Source organism: Rattus rattus, chromosome 7, assembly GCF_011064425.1.
Source record: "Rattus rattus isolate New Zealand chromosome 7, Rrattus_CSIRO_v1, whole genome shotgun sequence".
NCBI lineage: Eukaryota > Metazoa > Chordata > Mammalia > Rodentia > Muridae > Rattus > Rattus rattus.
This window is the reverse complement of record NC_046160.1, coordinates 47,716,679-47,737,516: the sequence shown is the minus strand read 5'-3', so window position 1 is coordinate 47,737,516 and position 20,838 is coordinate 47,716,679. Positions and strand designations below refer to the sequence as shown.

The window sequence follows — 20,838 nt, the reverse complement described above, 5'->3', positions numbered from 1 at the left end:
TATAAGCTTCCTTTAAAGTACATGGAGTCAATTTTAGAATTTAGCCATCCTACTCAGAACATCCAATGTGAATCATGTGAGGTCACAGGCAAATTCCCAGTTCAGTAAGAGAAGGGAGTGCCTTTAGAAACACTATGACTATTTTCTAGTTCTCAACCCCAGTCCCACTGTCTATCTAAAAGACAAAATACTGGAAGTCGTTATGGACAATAAGTTTGTAAGTTTGAAATTTTCCCATGTTACAGGTTGAGACAGGTTTAAACTGGTTAGAAAGTATTGTTCAACCTCATTGTAGAAATTATATTGGAATGAATAGTCCACAGCGTTGCATATCTTTTATATATAATTAGAGGGGAAATGGAAATGAGGATTTTATTACTAATCAATCTTCTAATTCAAGCTGCTCAAATAGAACAGCTTCACAGTTCACCTATTCGAAAATTTCCTGAGTGAGGCAGGAGACAAGGGAAATGAAAGCAAATTTTTCATTCAGCATTTGGGCTCAGCCAGAAGCTGTGGTTATGTCAAGAACATAGACTGGATTAAGAGATAGTCTTTGGTTCCCATCTGCTCAGAGTCTGATTCTAAGAGGCTTTACTTAATAAATGTGAGCATTGTCCACGCCTGCTGGTTGACACCCTCTATTAATGCTATTTCCAAACCCTCTCATAAAGTGTGTGACATTTGCCTTCTTGCTTTTGGTATCAGCCTGGAGTTGTCGCACTGTTGCCTGCATGAGTGCATTCAGAGTGACAGCTATTCAGCGTTGCTCCAGAGAAGTCCCTTTGCTAGTTGATGATGTTATCAGATTCATACCCAGATCAGTATCCAAAATGGATTCCCAGAACTCTCAGTTTTGTGAGTTTGCCTGATTATTTGTTTTAGCATTCTCCGCTTCTCTGAGGCTCTGACTTCACTGACCTGTATGTCTGCCTTACAAGCCACACTTCTGTTTTTGCTGATGCGTCTTTCACAGAGGAAGCCTGGAAAGCACTAGGTGTCTACAGTTCCACCCTGTTTTCTGACATTTCTTTAGTTTTCCGGATAGTCTTTAATTATGTGATAATTTTAACACCATATACAATATATTTTGATTGTATCCTCCCTCATTCCCCTCCTATAATTCCTCCTGACCCCCAGCATACCCCCTCCTAGCTTCATGTATTTTTTCCTTCATTAAACCAACTAAGTCCAGTTAGAGTTACACACACACACACACACACACACACACACACACACACACACACACGAGTGACAAGAGTGTAGGGCTGTCCACTGGCACATGGGCAACTTACCAGAAGCCACACTAAAACAACAAAAGAGTCAAAAATCAAAAACAAAAACAAAAAACTTTCCCTCTTCTCATCCCATCAACTGCCAATGTCTCCAAGGCCTCATATACCCCCACCCCAACCCAACCTCATTCATTCTGGAATGTTGACTGGCTTAATTTTGTATAAGTCTTAGGCAGGTAACCACTGCTGCAGATTCATAAATGTCCATAAAACACTGATTAACAACTGTGAAAGTCGCTTTTATCCACCAGATGTAAATGTCATCATCAGAGGCTTACTGCTAAATAAGATCGCCCTTTCTAACTCTTCCTGAACTCTTGCTGGCTGGTTCAACTCAGATGTTCTGACCCAAACCCCTCTCCAAGCTGACTGATTAAAACTGACTTCTTTCTACTTCTGACTGAATTGCTCTGTGTGGCCTCAAACTACCTCTGGTAGGCTGTTCTGGTTTTCTGGATCCTTCTCTTCGACTGGTTCTGTCTTCACCTGCAACCTGACTCTGTCCCAGTAAGACTGACTGCTTTCCCCAACTCTGTGTGTGTGTGTGTGTGTGTGTGTGTGTGTGTGTGTGTGTGTGTGTGTGTGTGTGCTACTATTCTCTTGAGCATTGGTTATATCCTATCTCTGACTCATTCTATCAAATCTTTCCCTGATTTGTTGCTTTGTCTGCCACTCAATTAGACTTCCCTTTCAAATATAGCTGCTTCTTTCTACAAATAACCTTACCTCCATTGTTATGGATTAAAGGTATATACTAAGTTCATGTCTACATTCCTGCAGAGGTATTAATGATGTGTAGCATCTGCCTTCCAGTGAGAGCATACAGACCTAGAAGGCCTTTAGATGTGATCCCTTGTCAGAGCAGCCATGCTGTGGACTGAAATTCCAATACAGACAGCAGGAGGCCCCAATCTCTGGCTCTTACAAGCCCTCTACCACATGTTCTGGGGTATTCTGTGAACATTCCTCACTACCTGCTTCTTATCTTATCCTGTAGTTTGTGTTTCTGATGATGGTTAGCCTAAGTTTTACACCTAAAATTGAAGACTGATCAAGACGAAGATAGTCTCAATTTCTTTTCTTTAAAACACATGAGATCTGATTCTACAACTGAAGATACCAATAACAATTTTAGACAAGTTTGTTTTTTGCTTTGTGATGGAACTCAGGGTCCATACTGTTTTCCAGTATTCACCACTAAGATATTATCCACTGTTGTAAACTTCATGCCATTTGTGGACCCCTGGTAGATCCTTCTGAGATGCTTATCCTTAACATTTTTGAAGCAGGCCCATCTTGGCCCCCAACATTTCCTTTCCCAGATTTTATTCTCTTACTGCTACTGCTTAAACCTCACAAGCTTGAACACTGGCCTCATCATTGGCTCCATCTCCTGCCTCCACTCTTGTCCAGGTTGTTAATTTTTCTTCCACCCATTTTTTTTTTCCTATAACAACTGATCACCTTCCTCAGTCTTTATTTTTCCTTCTATTATCCAGGGTAAACTTTGCTCAATAGGCATTTGATGAGAGGATCATATCATTCTTCCTCTTGCCAGATGCTAAGTACTCACGAAGATGTGATGCATCTAATTAAAGCCAACAAAATAGGAATCTCAGCCATATTCTCTTGTTTACTACCCATAAGAGAAGCAAGACGTTTAAACCACCTGAAATAGAAGAACTGTTATTAACAGACAAACAAACAAAGACTCTTGTTCTTTAAGCCTCTATAATATATAAACTTGGCAAACATCTGTTCAAACCACATTGCTAATTAAAAGTTTTAACTGCCAAATAATATGTTCTGGATAAAGCCATGTTAGCACCATGGCATGTTTGTCTGGTGATAATACAGCCTCTCTACTTTGCCTCTGAGTTTCTCATGGGAAACTCCTATGAAGAAGTATGGTGTCTTCCTCCAACCACCACCCCCATTGACTTTCAAACACCTATTGACTTAGAAAGGCAAAGCACACTGAATTTCTATGTAATTCTCTTTTAGAGAATTAGCTCTTCTAAAAATAAATATCATGTCAATGACTTCTTTCATGTTTTATTGAGTTACGATGGGGCATAATTATGCGAACAGATTTTCATAAACTGAAGGGTAAGAGTAGAAACACATCTATTATCTGGCAGTTCTACATGTCAGAATGTGGAGTTAGTCGTATTAGGCTAACAGCACGTGTCAGTGGGGCTGTGCACCTGTGCAGAATCTCCCAGTAGTCATCTTATCCTGAATCTTCCAGCTTCTGACTGTTGCCAACAGTCTCTGATGTAGACGACCATCAAAGCCAAAGTGACCAATCTTGCTTTTCTCAAGATATGAAATCTGCATTCACTGGTTCTCTTTTATGCCTGTAGAGAAAAACTGTGTGACAACTGTGGGTCCACTTGAAGCCAGGGGAATCTCCTAGCAACCTTAAGTCCATCTTTGCCTTTAATTGATCCTTTACCATGAGGTATAACCTTCTGGCAGCTGTTGACACCCTCGGTTATGACAGATTCACCCAAATGCCTTCCTACTGAATATGTAGACACTCCTTGTTAATGTTATCTCTCATATAACAAATATCACTGCATCATTCACATTTTATAGGTAATCCAAGTTATAGGCAAATTCTCTATTGTTTTTTATGAGCATCATGAACATCTACCTATATCAGATTTTAAAGTGGAAAGCAAAGTAAATGCAAATTTTTTAAAAAATATGTAAGTTCCTAGCATAGGACAAGAGATATATTATTATATGAACACAATCATATACATTATTTGAATCTCATTATCATAATTTTGACATGTAAAACACAAAAGAAATATGTTATTAGAGTATGTTAATTGGTCTAGTCTTCAACATCCAAAACACATATGGTTTGCATAATCAGAAAAAAGCAATAAATATTATATAATGAGCACTTTGAGAGATTCACCATAAATTATGTTAGTAAGGTTTACCAATTTTGAAAAGGAATAATTCACTGTTAAAAAGCAGACATTGTTAGCATATTTGCAATGAGAGAACAGAAAGCCATGTGCTGTGGAATTTCTTAAAGTAGACTTCTGTAGGAAATGGCACTCACATATTACCACAAATGTGACTATTTATTCAGAGTCGAACTTCCCTCAAATGATTTTTAAAGAATTTTATATATGAATTTCATATTTTAAGTAGCTATAATTAGAAATAATACCGTACTCTAGAAACTCTGATTTATAACATTAAAGATGCATATTATGCCAGCCAAGAGAGTTACAAGTTCTAATGCTCTCATTGAATGTGCTGAACACCACTTTGAAGGATTCATAATGTCTGTCTAGTTATGTACCTTTTAATTAAGTAATTTGCATCAGTTTTTCAATCAGTCCTTTCTGTGTAGCTTTAGGCTGTTCTCAAGCTCTTCGTCTTCCTCCCTGTGTCTCCCAAGCTGGGATTACAAGATTGGGCCAGCATGCCCGAGGATCTGATTTTTTTTTTTCTATTAATTAGGTTAGAATATCCTGGTCCTAGTCCTCTCAGTGTCTTTCATAAAGGTGGTATATCTTGATGAGTTGTTTACAACACAAGAAGAAGTGACAAGGATGGCTGGAGCTGAAGTCACCTCAGGAAGCATAATCTCCATACAGGACACAGATTGAACAGACCATAGGCTGCCCCCTCTCAGGTTGCAGACTGCTGAGCCATCACTTCCTAAGACAGTGTATAGGTAAAGAGCAGCAAGAAAAAACTCAGAAAGGGAAACATGATGTGTCTGAGCTAACAGATGCCCAGTGTAACGGGGAAGAATGAATAGTGCCGTGAAAGGTCAGAGTCTGCTATCAGAGGCTTGACTTTCTCCTGTGGTAATAGAGCTAAACATTCACAGCAGTGTCTCTGGGAGCCCCCAAGTGTCAGTTTAGTTCACTCTGTTGGTCTTCATATGGAGTCCCTGTCCTCTTTGGGTTCCTCAATCTTTCCCCCAACTCTACTTCAAGATTCCCCAAGCTTCACCTAACATTTAGCATTGGGTCTCTGCATCTCTTTCCATTGGCTGCTGGGTGGAGCCTCTCAGAGGACAGTCGCTAGGCTTCTATCTGCTAGCATAACACAGTCTCATTAACAGTGTCAGGGATTGGTCCTTGGTCGTGGGATGGGTCTCAATTTGGGCCAGTTGTTGGTTGGCCATTCCCTCCTACTCCACTCTGTCTTTGTTTCTGAAGGATACATTTGAGATTCAGTGTTTGGTGGGTGGGTTCCTGTCTTAGCCTCAACTGGGAGTCCTACCTAGTTATAGGAAGTGGCCACTTCATGATTTCTTTCGTTTTTGCTTTTGTTGTTTTTTTTAACTTTATGCCCCTTTATTCTTATGTCATTCCTAATGGAGATTTTATGCATTCAATGATGTATGATACTGAATATTTATGACAAATTATTAGTGTAAAGAACATACATTACCTAAAATTAAACACTAGCTAGAGGGTGGGGCTGGACATGTAGTTCATCAGATAATAATGCTGACAGTTCTTCCAAAGGGCCTAGATTCAGTTCCCAGCATCTACGTGGTGGTGCACAGTCATCTAATGCCCTAGTTCCTTCTGCTGATCTCTGTTGGCCTGTCACTTTGATATACAGGTAAATATGCAGGCACAATACCTATATACACAAAATAAAATAATATTTTAGATTTTAATCTTAATGAAGACAAAATGCACACAGCAGGTATTCATTCTCAATAGGTGGAAGAATGAGTAGAATTTATACTTTGAAAAAACTCAAAGAAAATACGTGGTCAGTTACTAATAAAAGTACTTTAGATCATAATAAAAATTTAGAAAAGAATTATTGCTTTTACTGTTTTAATAGTGAACTAAGCTTGAATCTTCCAGTTGTAGGCACACAATCCTCTTCTTACATTTTTATTTTATTGGTATGTTTTATTTTAGTATAATTTCCTTAGTCTTATATGAGCCACATGAGACATTCAGAGAGAACTCCCGCTCAGTGTTTTGCCATAGCAGGTAATGACCAATACTGTTACTGCTCTTTAATAGATGATTTAATAGTTTGCTGAGATTTCCACCATCCCATGATTAGAGTTAGCACATGAAAGGGTTAGCATTGTAGTTCAATTTGGGCCTGCCTGTGTCAGAGGCCTGCACACTTCCCACAGGACTCTGTACGGGTCTGTATGTATATGTACAAATGCAAATCATGATTGTCCCTGGGTCATCCTTGAACACCTTGCCACATGCCACTTCTACCATTTCTCAGCCTGAGCCCTGATTCTGGGCCTAGGATTTCTGACCTGTTAACCTGTGCTTCTAGTAGTCAGCTTAGTACACAGCTCCTGATTTGATTCTCATGTATGGCTTCCCTGAGCACATTCTGCATCATGAAGAGGAGGAGGAGGAGGAGGGGGGGGGGGGAGGAGGAGGAGGAGGAGGAGGGGAGGGAGGAGGAGGAGAAAGAAAGGGAGGAGAAGGAGAGGGAGGAGGAGGAGGGAGGGGAGGAGTTGGGGAAGAGGAGAATAACGGTGTAAAAATATCTTTCATTCATGAAACATTATTCTGATGTGTGTGCTGACTTTGGCTCTGTCTTGTTTGAAATAAGATAAGAAAAAAGTCCTAGGGTCCGTTTGCTTATCCTCTTACCTTTACAACCCAGGACATTACACATAATTTTTGATGGAAGGTTTTCAAGTGAGCAAGCATACACATTCAGGAGGCACATACCCTAAACCTTAGGTCTTCTTTGGGCAGATGAATTGAAATGTGGAGGGTAGCTGGAGGGGAGGGGGTTGGAGATGAAAAGGTGATTAATGCAACAGGCCCTCTCGAAAATTACCCATCTCCCTCTGACCTCTGAGGATTAGTAAGGGAGGAACATGGACATCTTGAGCCTTCACGGAGATCAGAACATTGAAAATGAAAGCAACTCCCAGCACAAAGAGCTGGTCATTACTCCTCTCGCCCATCACTGTGAGGGCTAAAGGCTGTCTGCCATTACATTCTCATCCTCTCCACTGACATTCTACTGTCTCTGGTGACTTAAAAATCACTGGAATCTAGACAGAAGCTTTTGCTAGAACCATTGCATAGGACCTTTCCTCAAAAACATTTATATTGCAGAGTTTTCAAATATAAGTTTACGTTACAGTTTTTAATTTATCCATATATATGGAGATATTATCATCCAAAAGAAGTTGACTAGGCTTGCTTCCAATACAAATATCAGGAGTACTTGCACAATTTCTCCTGTGCAAATTCTGAAGTCTCGGACATAGTTGAACAGACAGTTGAATCCATGATAAGAAGCTCTGGAGGACAGACGAGGGTGGGTTAATGGATGACAAGTCACAATATGGTAGCAGAAATATTTGTGGGTGTCCTGCTACATAAATAGTGGTTATAATTAACAGTGTTGTATCATGTAATTCAAAATAACTGGCAGGGAGAATTTTGAATGTTCCCACCCAAGAGAAATCATGTTTGAGATAAAGGATAACTGGATCTTTCTGAATTGATCAATACACAACACATAAAGGCTCAAAAATCATCCTACTCTACCTTGTAAATACATAATTATGTCCTGTCGAAAGACTTATAATATTAATAGATTTAAAACTTTTAAGAAATATTTCCAAGGATAAATAATCAAGACTCCCTATCAGCACTCCTCAACCCTTGATCATTTTCCCTTTCTCCCTCAACCTTTCTCATCACCCCCCACATTTCTTAGTGTCTGTTTACTCATCCCACGGTGGTATAGTTACTGACAGCTCCCACTTACATATTGCCCCCTTGGGGTTTCTTAAATTACTGACCTTTGGGCCTAGATAATTCCTTGTCATCAAGGGAATCTGTGCTGGTGGGATGACTAGAAGTACCTATGGCTTCTACATCTTAATACTGGTATCGTCTTCCCATGACTAGCGATGTCTCAAACATTGCCAAATATCTCAGGAGGAATATCTTCTCTGATTTAGAACCAACCAATGGCTTGTCTTGTATGTGGCGTTGTTCCATTCAATTCTCTATTAACTGCAACTTATAAAGACTATTAATTAGAGGCAATCTATTAATTGATGGCAACAAACTGATGGATAGATGAGAAAAAGGGAGAAAAACTACAGAACTTATTTCATTGCTGAATGCCATGGAAGAGAACAGGGTTAAAGGGATGTGGCGTCATCCAGCAAATGACAAAAGCAAGACGCCATTCGCATGGCTGAAGGTGCAGGTCCGACTGACTCTTCAGTGCTAAAGTCATGGATCACTGACATTCAGGGAGGAAGAGGAGGCAGGATGTACAGGGCTGAGGCCACCAATAAGCATCCTCTGTCTCCTGCCTCATGAAGTGATAAGTAAGTGGTTTTGTTCCTTCTGGGCAGCCAATTTTTAATGTTTAATCCATTAGGCTTCATTGTAAGTCTTGAATAGATCTCAGTCAGAGAACAATCTCAATTTTGTTTTGTTTTGTTTTTTTCTGAGTAGGTCATAGGCAAAACAGAGACATTGCCATTACAGCAATGATTGGGGGACTCACGGCCCCTTGTTTCTATAATGGTAATTCTTTCAGGCACAATATCAAATATCACATACACACACACACACACACACACACAAATAAAAAAAATAAAGAGCTTGCATTATATTTGTATCTGAGAAGTTCAGTAGCTCTCAGAACAAGAGAGCAAACAAGTCCAGACATTTGATGTCCTTGTCTTACAGTGGGCTGTGACCTGAGATCTAACACTACTCTTCTTTAAAAGGAAAGATTTCATTGATGAGACACTCCAGGAACACGGCTGGTGTGGACGATCACCGACACTTTACAAAAGTTATCTTGTAATTTGTATGCAGTTCCTCTGTCAGGAGAAAGGGAGTATCTGGCATTTTAGGTTAGGTCAGTGTGCTAGGATACAACCCTGACTTCCTCCCACCACCTCTGTAGCTTGGGCAAGTGATGGATCCTCTGTAGTTTGACTTCCTCATCAATAGTATAACACTACAGATAGAGTCCATACCGTACACATGTTTTATGTGGAAGCAAGTTAGTATTGACAAAATACTTAGGATAGTGTTGCAAGATAGAAAACATGACAAAATGTTTTCGTCTGAAACAGAACAGCCTTATGGGCATCCTCAACAACACATACAATATATTTCTACTACACAAAGATGGTTTTCAGTGCTTCCATTCTTTAAACATAATTCTTTAAAAATATAATAAATCATTACCACATAGATTCACTATTTGGAATAATATGGTCAAGGAAACAGTAAAATACACATAGGTCATGGGAATTTGTATTTTTAAACATATTCAATTCCAGCTTGGTCAGCTTACTTTATTTCTGACTGGATTCTGAGGACATGGAAAGACTTACAGTGACACTGAATTTTTGTTGTTTTATCCTGTTGAGTGTGTTTTCCCAGAGTTTTAGGTTAGAAGCAACTGACAAAGAAATATTTCAGGAGTCAGAATTAGACGTAAATTATGCTCCGTGGAGGTGTCTTCTTGTTACCAGGAGTCAGGTCAGAGTCTCCAACCTCACATTAAGTTACTGTTTTAGTGGTTATTGAATTTCGGTCTTGAGAGAATTAGGAGGCCAGCCAATGAAGTATAATAAATCTTACTCAGACCTACCCGTAATTAGTGATTAAACCTCCCATTAACAATTACAGTTGTGCTAGATAAAAAGTTAAGTAGAAAAGTTATTTTTGCTTCTATTTCACATTCCTGTTAAGAGAAGGACAATTTACTTATAAAATGATTACTGTATTTGTCTGTTTGATTAATTTAGAGTTAACACCTTATTTGTATGCTTGGGTTTTTAATTTGAGAAGAGTGGACTGGGAGAAGTTTGGCATTACTTTTTTTTTTAACGTTTAGACACAGGAGCAATTGGCTCTTTATTTTTTAATTTTTATCTATTTTCTTTGTCTCAATCCCCAGCCTCAGAGCCCAACTTGAAGGTGCGGTCCAGGTTAAAACAGAAAGTGGCAGAGAGGAGAAGCAGCCCCTTACTCAGGCGGAAGGATGGAAATCTTGTCACTTCATTCAAGAAGCGAGTGTTTGAGGTGGCAGGTAATTGAGGATTGGGTAGTCACACACTAACATTTGCTGGTCATAGGAATTTTTTTTTTAAGTTTAGAATCAACGCTCTTGCATTTTGAGAAGTACTTCTTGAAAGACAGTGTATTTGAAAACACACAGATAGTTACAGTAGTGAACTTTGCTCTGTACTCACCAGCTGTATGACGCAGGAAATGAAGGAAAACAGCAATGCGTTTGTCAGTCATGGCACAGCTGAGCAGCACCAAAGCTTGCCCTGTTCTTTTTAGAAGCAAGCAGTCTGTTTGGGAAATGCCAGCTAATAGACTATAGTTTTTAATGAAATCTGATCAGAAAGGAGCAGGGGGGGGGGCATCAAGAAGAGCATACCCCTCTCCCCTTCCTCAGACATGAACGTAGGAAATACATCTGGGAAAATTAAACTATGTGGAACAGCAAAACCTTGACTTTTCAACAAATTTACAGAACTCATAAATGACTTTATGTGTTTACTAGTGACCTGGGACTCATGACAGGCAGGGGGAAATGCTGCCTTTTATGAAGGGGAAAGGGCTGTCGCTTTCACTAGCCTCAGATGGACGAGTTCATATTTTTTTTAGCTGCTTGGTTAATTGTGGGGTGAACATGTTAGGAAATTCAACTTGATATCTTACAAACCCCCTTGTCCCACTTGTACCTGTTCTGAAATTAGAGAAGTGCCTAAGAATACAAGAATCCAAAAGGCTAGCCACAAAAATCCTGGCTACTGCTTACTTAAGGATATAGCAACCCAAAGGGTTACACAGAAGTAAATACTGACTACTGTTTCCTGGGTACTTAGTGCAGTGGCTCAGACCCAGAGGTTTTGATCAGGCACAGAGGAAAGAGGTCATGGTCTGAAGCCATGTTATGTTTTGGAAGGAAGTGTGACCGTTCCAGGTAGGCAGCTGCTCTTGGTTCTCCGAGATCCGATCTCACTCCTCATGTGTTTTTTAAAATCATGGGTGTCCTGTCCCTCCTTTAGCCAGAACATGTTTAGAGAGCAGAGTCAAGAGAAGAGTCTGAAAGAGGTGAAAGACCTTGGATACAAATGGTAGGGCAGCTTAAAAATTGACAGATTGTTTCCATTTGTAAACAAAGACCTCAGTCTCCTCTCTAAACAGAATGGACCGGTATTGTTATGAGAACACTAGTGTTAGTGATTACGCTTAGAAAACTCCTTGAAGAGATGTGAAATTTTGAAGAAACAAACAATATTTATTTCTAATATCTGTATAATCACATTTATAGTAACCGAGTCCTGCGTCTGGAATTACAGATTTTTCTTCGTAATCTTATGGGATTGCAATTCATCCCTTTTTGTCTCAGGACGTATGCAAGGTGGGACTTCTGTCCTTACTACTCCAACACACGCCCAGCCTGTGGGCTGCCACTACAGATGCTACTGAGTCTAAATGTGTCTGGGGATCTGACCTTCTGCACACAGGTGTCTTCACCTGGCCTGCTCCCTGTTTCTCAGTGGACTTTCATCTAATTTGAAGAACTCTACGTCTTGATAGTGAAGGTTTTTAGTAACCAGTTGGAGGCGACCACAGTGTCATCGTGGTTAAGATGTCATTTCTGCTGGTCTCTTCTCTGCCTTTTTCTCTTTCCTCTTTACGGGAGGAAGTGTCTTCTCTCTTTCCTTTACCTCCTCTTCATAGTGAATATGTAGAAACAAATTACCATTTCACACTTTTTCAAATTCAAGCAATTTCTTCCCCTCTTCCTCCAAAAGCTTTCTTCTCTTAAAACGTTACACACAGAGTCAACTCTGTGCCTGCTGTGATTCTCCCTCTCTCTCCTCTGCTGCTCTTGTTTCCTTTATTATTCTTCAAGTCCAGTTCCAAACTTATTCCCTTTTCTGGGTTCTCACAGTTTATCCACACAAATACTCGCTACATGCACTCAGGCTCTAACCAGTCTGTAGGGCCCTGGATCAGTAATTGTTAGGCTGAAGTCACTCAGGCTTCTCCTCACAATTCAGGTTTTTTTTTAATATCACATAAAGCAAGATAATTTAAAATGGCAAAAAGAGGAGAACGTTTAAGAATATAGTGTTTTTAAAAAATATGGAAATGAAATATTGTTGAGAAATTACGGCCATGCCGGCTTCAACCTTACATCGCAGCTGTGAGATTCAGGAGCAGAAGTACCTGCAAGGATTTTCAAATTGCATTTGAAAAAGAAAAATCCACTGTGTGGCTGTGGCAGGGTTTACATATAATTAAATGCGCCCTAGGGACAGAGAGGAGGGTCAGGAGTTTTGGTCAGTTTGGGCTGGATGGTGTGGCTGTGTAGCAGTGTATGTATGTATGTATGTATATATGGATGGATGGATGGACGAATGGATGAATGTATGTATTTATACAAATCCACTTATCCACATCCACACACATATATGTACATACACACCCCCACACCCCATATATATGGAGAGAGAGAGAGAGAGAGAGAGAGAGAGAGTGAGAGAGAGAGAGAAGAGACAAAATTAATAAAAATGTGATCAAAATATGTGGACAGAAAGGCAATGAGCATAAGGGACAGAACCCTTTTATAATTCCAAAATCTTGTTCAAATGCCATGCTAAGCAGATGTTAGGACCAGAATCCAATCACCAACTCGCCAGTCTTCCAATCGCAGTGTATCTCAGAGTAACTCCGCCTTATTTAGAATAGAAAGGAGAAAGTCAAAAGTTGTTTTGATGGAAGTCAGGGGAATCATGAGTTCCTGCTCCATGGCGGGTGGTCCATGGGAGGCAGTGTGAAGGCCAGCTGAATTTCCAGGTGGGATTAGAGAAGTGAGAGGAGGACAGGCAGGTGTGAGGCAGTGTGATGGGGACGATGTGCTTCTTTCTACAGAGTCATTGACCTGGAGCAGAAAAGGCAAGTGCCAGGATAATCAGGGAAAACTCTGTAAGATTCTCTGGGACGAATCTTAAAGAAACGTCTGGAGATTACTTCAGTGACTCTGAACAATGAGAGTTTATGCCACAGTTTAGGAACAGATCACAGAGAGTTAAACTGGACTGGCAATATTTAGACATCTGTGAGGTGATGTGAGGGAGGAAAGGAAAGGCCCAGTGGCTGGGGTGACAGGAAGGGAAGGATGACTCTAAGGTTGGGGGTAAAGTGCAGACACGAGCAGGAACATTTCATATTACAGTATTATGTGTTCTATACACATACTTGGGATTAAGCACCCCAAATTCTGGCCTGGAGAAATGGCCCCGTGGTTAAGAGAACTTGCTGTTCTTCTAGAGAGTCTAAGATTGGTTTCTAACGCCCATTTGGAGTACCTCACAATTGCCTGTAACTCCAGTTCTAGCCTCAAACAAATATGCATATTTATGTATTTGTATATACAAGTAAATATGTATATATGTGTATGTCTATGTATATATTATTGCACACAATTAAGTAAAAATAAAAGAAGTCTTTAAAAGATCTAACATTTCAAGTAATTCACACTAAAATATTTGTGATTTAAGACAAGGAGCACTAGGTAGATGACAGTAGTGTGCCGGAGGATAACACCTAGCACCAAATTAAAGAGCAAGAGGTGAGAAGGCCTGAGACCTAAGTGTGGGTCTGCGTTCAGTGACTGATGGAAGGAAGAGGAGGAGTCATGGACACAGGAGAAGGCGCGGGTGTCTGGGACTATGGAGTCACAGCATTAAAGTGTAAAGGTATTTGAAGGAAAAGTTTCAGTTGGCAATGGGTAAACCATGGCAATGGGAACCAATTGGCTTTGAGAGGACAGTGCTGCCCAAGGATTACTACAGTCTGTCAGAAGAGGGGGCAACCCAGGAGGAAGGGACAACCCAGGAGGAGGGGGGCAACCCAGGAGGAGGGGCAACACTGGATGAGGGGGCAATCCCAGATGAGGGCGACAACCCCAGATGAGGGAGACAACCCCATATGAAGGGCCAACCCCAAACTAGGAGTGCATGAAGACTTTGAGGAACTGATGGAAGAAACTCTGTATTTCCTGTGCTGTCCCTAGAAGGGGAGAGGTATAGAATGCTGAGGCTTTGAAAAGCTTAAGAAGAACACAGGTAACATAGTCATGGCATCAAAAGAAAATGTGCAGGTGAGATTGAGGGTCCAACCTTGGGTCTCTGAAGAGCATACGGCAGTGCCACTGATGTACAGGGTTAACACGGTGTAGATGATGCACTCAGAAAACACTCCAGGTGACGGCAACATGTGGGAAAGACCAAGCGATGGATAATCTCCTAGAGTTCCATATGGTGTCTTCTGCAGATACATTTCTAGGAATTAATTTTTTCAATTTTTAATTAGATGTTTTATTAAATATATTACTTTAAATGTTGAGGTCTGCATGAATTTTGTTTCTAAAGATTAGCACATAAATATTCTCAATTGGTGTCAAACACTGCCTCAAGGAACTTGTTTTTAATTGGGGTTTAAACATTTACACTTCTGAATTTGACAATTTCTCATCGTTTAGAAATTCAGTGGGGTAAAATTGAAGTCAATGGACATGTTACAAGGCCACCAATGCAATGGTAGAGAAGTTTAGTTTCTCTTTCTTTTGCTTCAAACAATTTGAGTGTACTATAATAAGATAGACTCTTAGTGTATCAAATAAAAGGCAATGTATGGTTCGGCATCGAGACTGGCTTCCCCAAGTCTCTCTTGCATTAACAGCTTGCTTTTACTCCATATATGAATTTATTGCCTCTGTCACTGTATACTTTTATGATAGCATAAGAACAGCTCCTTTCTTCGTCAATGGCTTCTGTGACTTTTGGCCCTGTATCTTTCAGAGAAACTGTTAATATCAAGTGGTACTTTTAGCAGTTGGAAACAAAGGAGGGAAAGAAACAGAAAGCTTTAGAAACGTTCCAGACCTTTTCTCCATTCTCTGTGTATAGTGCTGGTAATTTGCACAGCAGCAAAGTGGATCACACCAGGCGCTGGGTAGCGTAGCCAGTGGAGTTCATCTTAGTATGTTGTTCATGAATGCACGTGTATTTCCCCATGTTTTTCAGAATCCTCGGTCAGTAGCAGCTCTCCAGGGTCAGGTCCCAGTTCACCAAACAATGGGCCTGCTGGAAATGTTACCGAAAACGAGGCTTCAGTTCTGCCTCCCACACCTCACCCCGAGGTAAGGCCCCTCTTCCTCTATGTCTAGAAACAGTTTCTGTGACACAAAATGGTATATCTGAATCCGGTGTCCTCGTTTTCACACATCATAAATCTATAAACTGAGCCCAAGTGTTTTCAAACCGTGAGGGACAAATATTCGCCTTGTTTTGTACTGTTTGCCGATTGGTGATACAGTTTTAGATGTGGGTTTGAATAAAGTCGATTCTATTTACAAGTGTTTTGATGACCATTCATGTTGAAAGAATACTGAAATGCAAATCATAGTTAATATGTTCTTAGCTCTGGTAACTCTGTACTGCCCAATGATATATATATATATATTATTATATATATATATATATATATATATATATATATTCGTAATCCTTCCTGGGTACCAGTTTTTCTGATAGGAATAGACCTGTAGCAAACCAAGTCCATGTAAGCCTCTTACCATAACTGCTAATGAGGTAGGTTTTATTTATTTGACCTAAAGTGCAATGGAAAACAACTGGTGTCTGTCTTATGATCAAGGGGACTAGAATTTCACTGAGCGATCATGTGTTTAGTATTTACTACGTAGTAGCCATTACCCCTGGTGAAATACATATAAGGATAAACAAAAATGTGAGCGCCATTAAGGAAACTGACTTAGTGTAGAAGATTACTTTAAAGTGTCATCATTTGTTGTAATCAATGACACAATACTAACAAGAAAGCAAGTGTCAGCATGAGTCACGTGGTTTCTGTGTTGAACTGCACAAAGGTAACCGCATTAATGGAACTATTTTGAACTGACTGAAGGCCTAAAGTTCTTCCTACACATTAGGCTGCCTCCTCCCTATGCATCCTCTGCAGGGAGAAGGGTTGCGATGACTTCTCCTGTGTGACTGTGACTTGCTTCTCCCTTTGTATTCTAGAGCCTTTGTACTTTGAGACCAAGAGGCATTGGTCAAATCTGCCATTCATTGGGTTATATCAGTAGCTTTCTTGCCATGGCATTATCCACACTGTGCCAAAACCATTTCTACCTACAAGGGAGTCACCTTCCTGTCTCCCGACAGAACCCCCTGATTTTAAACAGTCACTTTCACTGACAAAAAATGCCCCCCATTGCTCAGTCAGTTCATACATTTCACATGCACAAATGGACATACGTGCACACATCTAAATTACTAGATGTTGTAAAATCATTGGGTGAAATATAAGCAGTGGAAATGGTTGCTTTAAAGGCTTCACATTCTTGACTTTGACCTCTGGTTTCTTACGAACTCAAAAACCCTCAAGATAGATGAAAAAGCCCAGTACTGAGCAAGGAGAATACTGTAAATCCTCCAGACTCTCCCCTCCTCAATGCTGGTCCTTGGAATCAAGGACCCATGTCTAAGCTCCTTGGTGAGCGTCTCACCGCACTCCAACAGTTGCCTGAAAAGTTGTAACTCTGAGTGAGACTGTGTGTATTACAGCAGAAATCGCACAGCCTAGCACAGCTTTCGACTTACAGCATCCCCGTATGTGCAGACTCCCAGGTGCCTGCACAAGAGATGTGAGTCCTACAGAGAGTGGGGCATCATCTTCCTAGAGTCTAAAACTTCTGCGCGATTTGCAAGAGAGCATTAGTAGTCAAGGCAAAGGGTCTGGCTGATGAGTGTATCTGAGCTATCTCAAGGCTGACATTCAGACCTCTATACTCATTGCTAAGACCCTCATTAGATTCCTGTTTCTTGCTATCTTGTCACTTGCTATCTCTTTTTTATTATACCCTCCAAAATATGATGCAAGATAGAATATTCTATGAATACTGGTGATCATGCATGTTAAATGACTTTCAGCTGTTGAGATTACATCCCCATAATGAGTGATTTTCTAAATTCTGTAGCTCTCTAATTAATTTCCAAGAAAAAACAATTTGATCACCAATAGTCAGTTTTAACATGATTCTCACTAACCACACACAAACAACAATTGATAGGTTCTGATCAGTCCTAAGGCTGTACCCTTGAAAAATGACAGCATATAACAGTACCTTCGGCAGCATAGATAATTCTAAGGTGCAGTGTTGATGACTTGGCCTTGGGTCCTTAGCTGTTTGCCCACATCTCATTAGATTCAGAAAGAGTTCAATTATCTGGCATCTTTAGTATGTAGATGAGTGTCAACAACATGTGGGATTTGACTACAGTTCAGGCAGGAGGACAGAGTGTGGCTTGAGAGTTACTAAGTTACTAAATGTATCCCTGCTCAGTAAAATAATAACAATAGCAATAAAAACCAGTAAAGATGTGTTGGTGAAAACAAAATACAAAAGTGGAAGGTTTTCCTCTTCCAACTCTTTGTGACCTACTAAATATGTCTACTTTTAAGTATGTATGTATATGTGTGTGTATTCATGCATAGCTAGAGTCAAAATGGAGAGTATAAATCAAGACATTTTATTTATTTTATTTCTAAATCTTTTATTCGCACAAACTATGTTTTGGATCTCCTTGCTTTTCAGCTAGCTATTGAACGTGCTCTGTCACTGCAAATCTTTCCTCCCACCCCCACCAGTCAAAAAAGAAAAACAAAACAAAACAGAAGGAAATGTGATTTAATGGAGTTTAAAGGGTAGAGGGATTTCTCCAGGTCAGTGGCAGGACATCCACTTCCAACGCTCACAAGGCTAGTTCAAAAGCAAGCAGTGACTTACCTCATAATGAATTAATTGTGTGCCTGAACTGTGGTCCAAAAGGCCAGGTGGGCAGACCTTTCTGCACCAATGGCTAGCCTCTCTATGGCCCAGAACCAAAAATACAGCCCTGATGGCTAACATGTGTTTTCTGCTGTATTACATTCACAGAGCTCTGTCCTGTAATTCAGTCTGGATAGGTAAGGATGCAGCAGAAGTGAGGCAGACTGTCAGCAAATTAGCATCCTAGCTACGACACATTACCACCCAGAGAAAGTGGACACGGCAAAGTGTGCAATCACTTAGAATTTGCTGTGTTTTTTTTTTTTTTTTTTTTTTTTTACAGTTACCCTGTAAGAGTGATAATAAAATGTGATTTCACAGCAGCGGGAATTTATAGATCAAAATTACAGTATTCGATGCTAAAATCTTCAGTTATATAATTCGCCATTTACAGAATATCCTGCTTTGATGAAATTACACAAGTAGGTTTTCATCTTAAAGGAATAAAGGTGTCAAGTCCATAACCTGCCAGGGATACCAGCTGAGGCCAGTCTGTCCAACATTCTGAAAACCTGTTCAATAGGATAAAAAGGGAGGGTTGAGTGTGTCTCTTAGTGGTGCAGTCTTCAAGTAGCACACAAGGTCCTAGACCAATCTCAGTCACCAAGGTAAAAACACCCAGCAGGGTCTGAATGGCTCTCTCTATAAGTAGAGTATAACCTAATCCTTCAGACCACATATAAACAAATGGGATTCCTTTTTAATTTTTTTTTATATTTTGTCAAATATTTTTCCATCCCCATTGATATGGTCATGATTTTTTTCTTATTGTCCTTATTGTTATTATAGAATTATGTTAGCTACATTTTTCATTAATCAATTTATTCAATTAAAATTCCAGTCCATTAATTAATTTTTGTATTGGATATTTTATGTATTTGCATTTCAAATATCCTCTTTCCGGTTCCCCCCTCTCCGATAACCCCTCCCCCTGCTTGAATGAGGATTCTCCCCCTCCCACCCACCTATTCCCACCTCAAAACTCTGGCATTCCCCTACACTGGGCTTTCACAGGACCAAGGGCTTCTCCTCCTACTGATACCGTACAATGCCATCTTCTGCTACATATGCAGCTGGAGCCATGGGTCCTCCATGTGTACTCTTTGGTTGGTGGTTTAGTCCCTGGGAACTCTGCGGGGTCTGGTTGGTTGATATTGTTGTTCTTCCTATGGGGTTGCAAACCTCTTCAGCTCCTTCAGTCCTTTCTCTAACTCCTCCATTGGGATCCCTGTTCTCAGTCCAATGGTTGGCTGCAAGCATCCTCATCTGAACAGTAAAGCTCTGGCAGAGCCTCTCAGGAAACACCTATATCAGGAATTTGCCATTTAGGACATTGGAGAAGGTACACCTAAAGTTCTTGAGCCCTTAGATAAGAATGATTTTGTTTTCTATCCTCTAAGTCACAAGTCCTACCTGATGTAGCTGAGGCAGAGGCAGAAATGAATGAGAATGTACTCCTGTTTGCAACTCAGGACCCAGCATAGTGGGTATCTAAGTATTCTGCCGAAGATGGGGCTTGAGTACTGATTGCTCTGAAACCAACTGCTTGGTCAAGTTGCCAAATTGCTACTAATCCCGAGCTTCCCAATTGATTAAAAGGTTTCCTGGCCCGGTGTTGAGTGTTTGCAAGGCAGGTAGTACATTTTAAAACGTGAAAGGACTTTATTCTGTTATTGTCCTCAGCATGGACTCTTCATAGGGAAAACTCATTAAGTTCTTTGTCTTCGGGCCAGCAGCTCTCCTGTGAGAATGAGTCTCCATCTGCTCTGAGCACTTCTGTTCCGTTTCGTCTATTTTTTTTACATATGCTCAGTCCCGGCATCCAGACTGTTGGAGCTCCTCACTTTACTCCTTTGTAAACTTGGTTGGGAACTAAAACCTCAAGCATTTCTCTTTCCAGCTCCCATCAGAGATGTCTTTAGCCATCTAGTTACTTGGACTGTTAATACTGTGGGCCTGCGGGTTCAAATATGCTTCCGTGGATATCCGTTCCACGGCTCCAGATCCAATAGATTTACTTGATAGCTATCTTAACGGTAGCCAAGTGGCTGGTTTGTTTCTATTTAAACATTAGTGGCTGCCTCTGCTGTTAAGTTTTAAAATAATCTTTTTAGGCAAGAACAAATGATTTAAAAAAAATTCTAGTAATAAGGGTGAAGTGTTCTAAGATCACCGGAAATGACGTTGGTGCTGCTCCGGCCTTTGGCTCATCTGCCTGCTGTGTGTGTTAGCCCTTAAGACATTTGCTACGTTGTCTCCATGTCTAAGCCGCTATCTCAGAGCTATGGTTTGTGTGACAGCAATTAAAACTTGTCCCTCACTTGGAAAAAATAAAGCTGTGATGACACAATAGTTACAAGAGCCAATGTTGCAAAGCGAGATCTTTTTTAAAATATAAATGCAAAGTCAGGGAGCCAGTTCCCAGGGCTTCTAGCGGCTCAGCAGCCCGTGCTGTTTCTCCAGAGGACCCAACATTAATTTCCAGCACTCGTATTGGGTGGTGCATAACCTCTCCCTGCTCCAGCTCCAGGGGGTCTGACACCTTTTTGGCTTCTGTAAGCACCCATAGAGATGCGCACACATGCACACACATACACTTAAATAAAGTGAAGATTCCACCTTC

At 40.4% G+C, this 20,838-nt stretch overlaps 1 protein-coding gene across 8 annotated transcripts in view; it reads left to right on the top strand.

The window, feature by feature from the left end:
- Hdac9 (histone deacetylase 9) overlaps positions 1–20,838 on the top strand; it is a 756,932-nt gene that overhangs the window by 398,838 nt on the left and 337,256 nt on the right. For 4 of the 8 annotated variants that reach the window (XM_032907647.1, XM_032907641.1, XM_032907639.1 and 1 more), the window contains exons 7-8: positions 10,233–10,364; positions 15,388–15,503. In XM_032907647.1, the coding sequence (XP_032763538.1) occupies positions 10,233–10,364; positions 15,388–15,503 (248 nt within the window). The remainder of the gene's footprint in view (positions 1–10,232; positions 10,365–15,387; positions 15,504–20,838) is intronic. The other 4 variants (XM_032907646.1, XM_032907644.1, XM_032907645.1 and 1 more) reach the window with 1 other exon arrangement.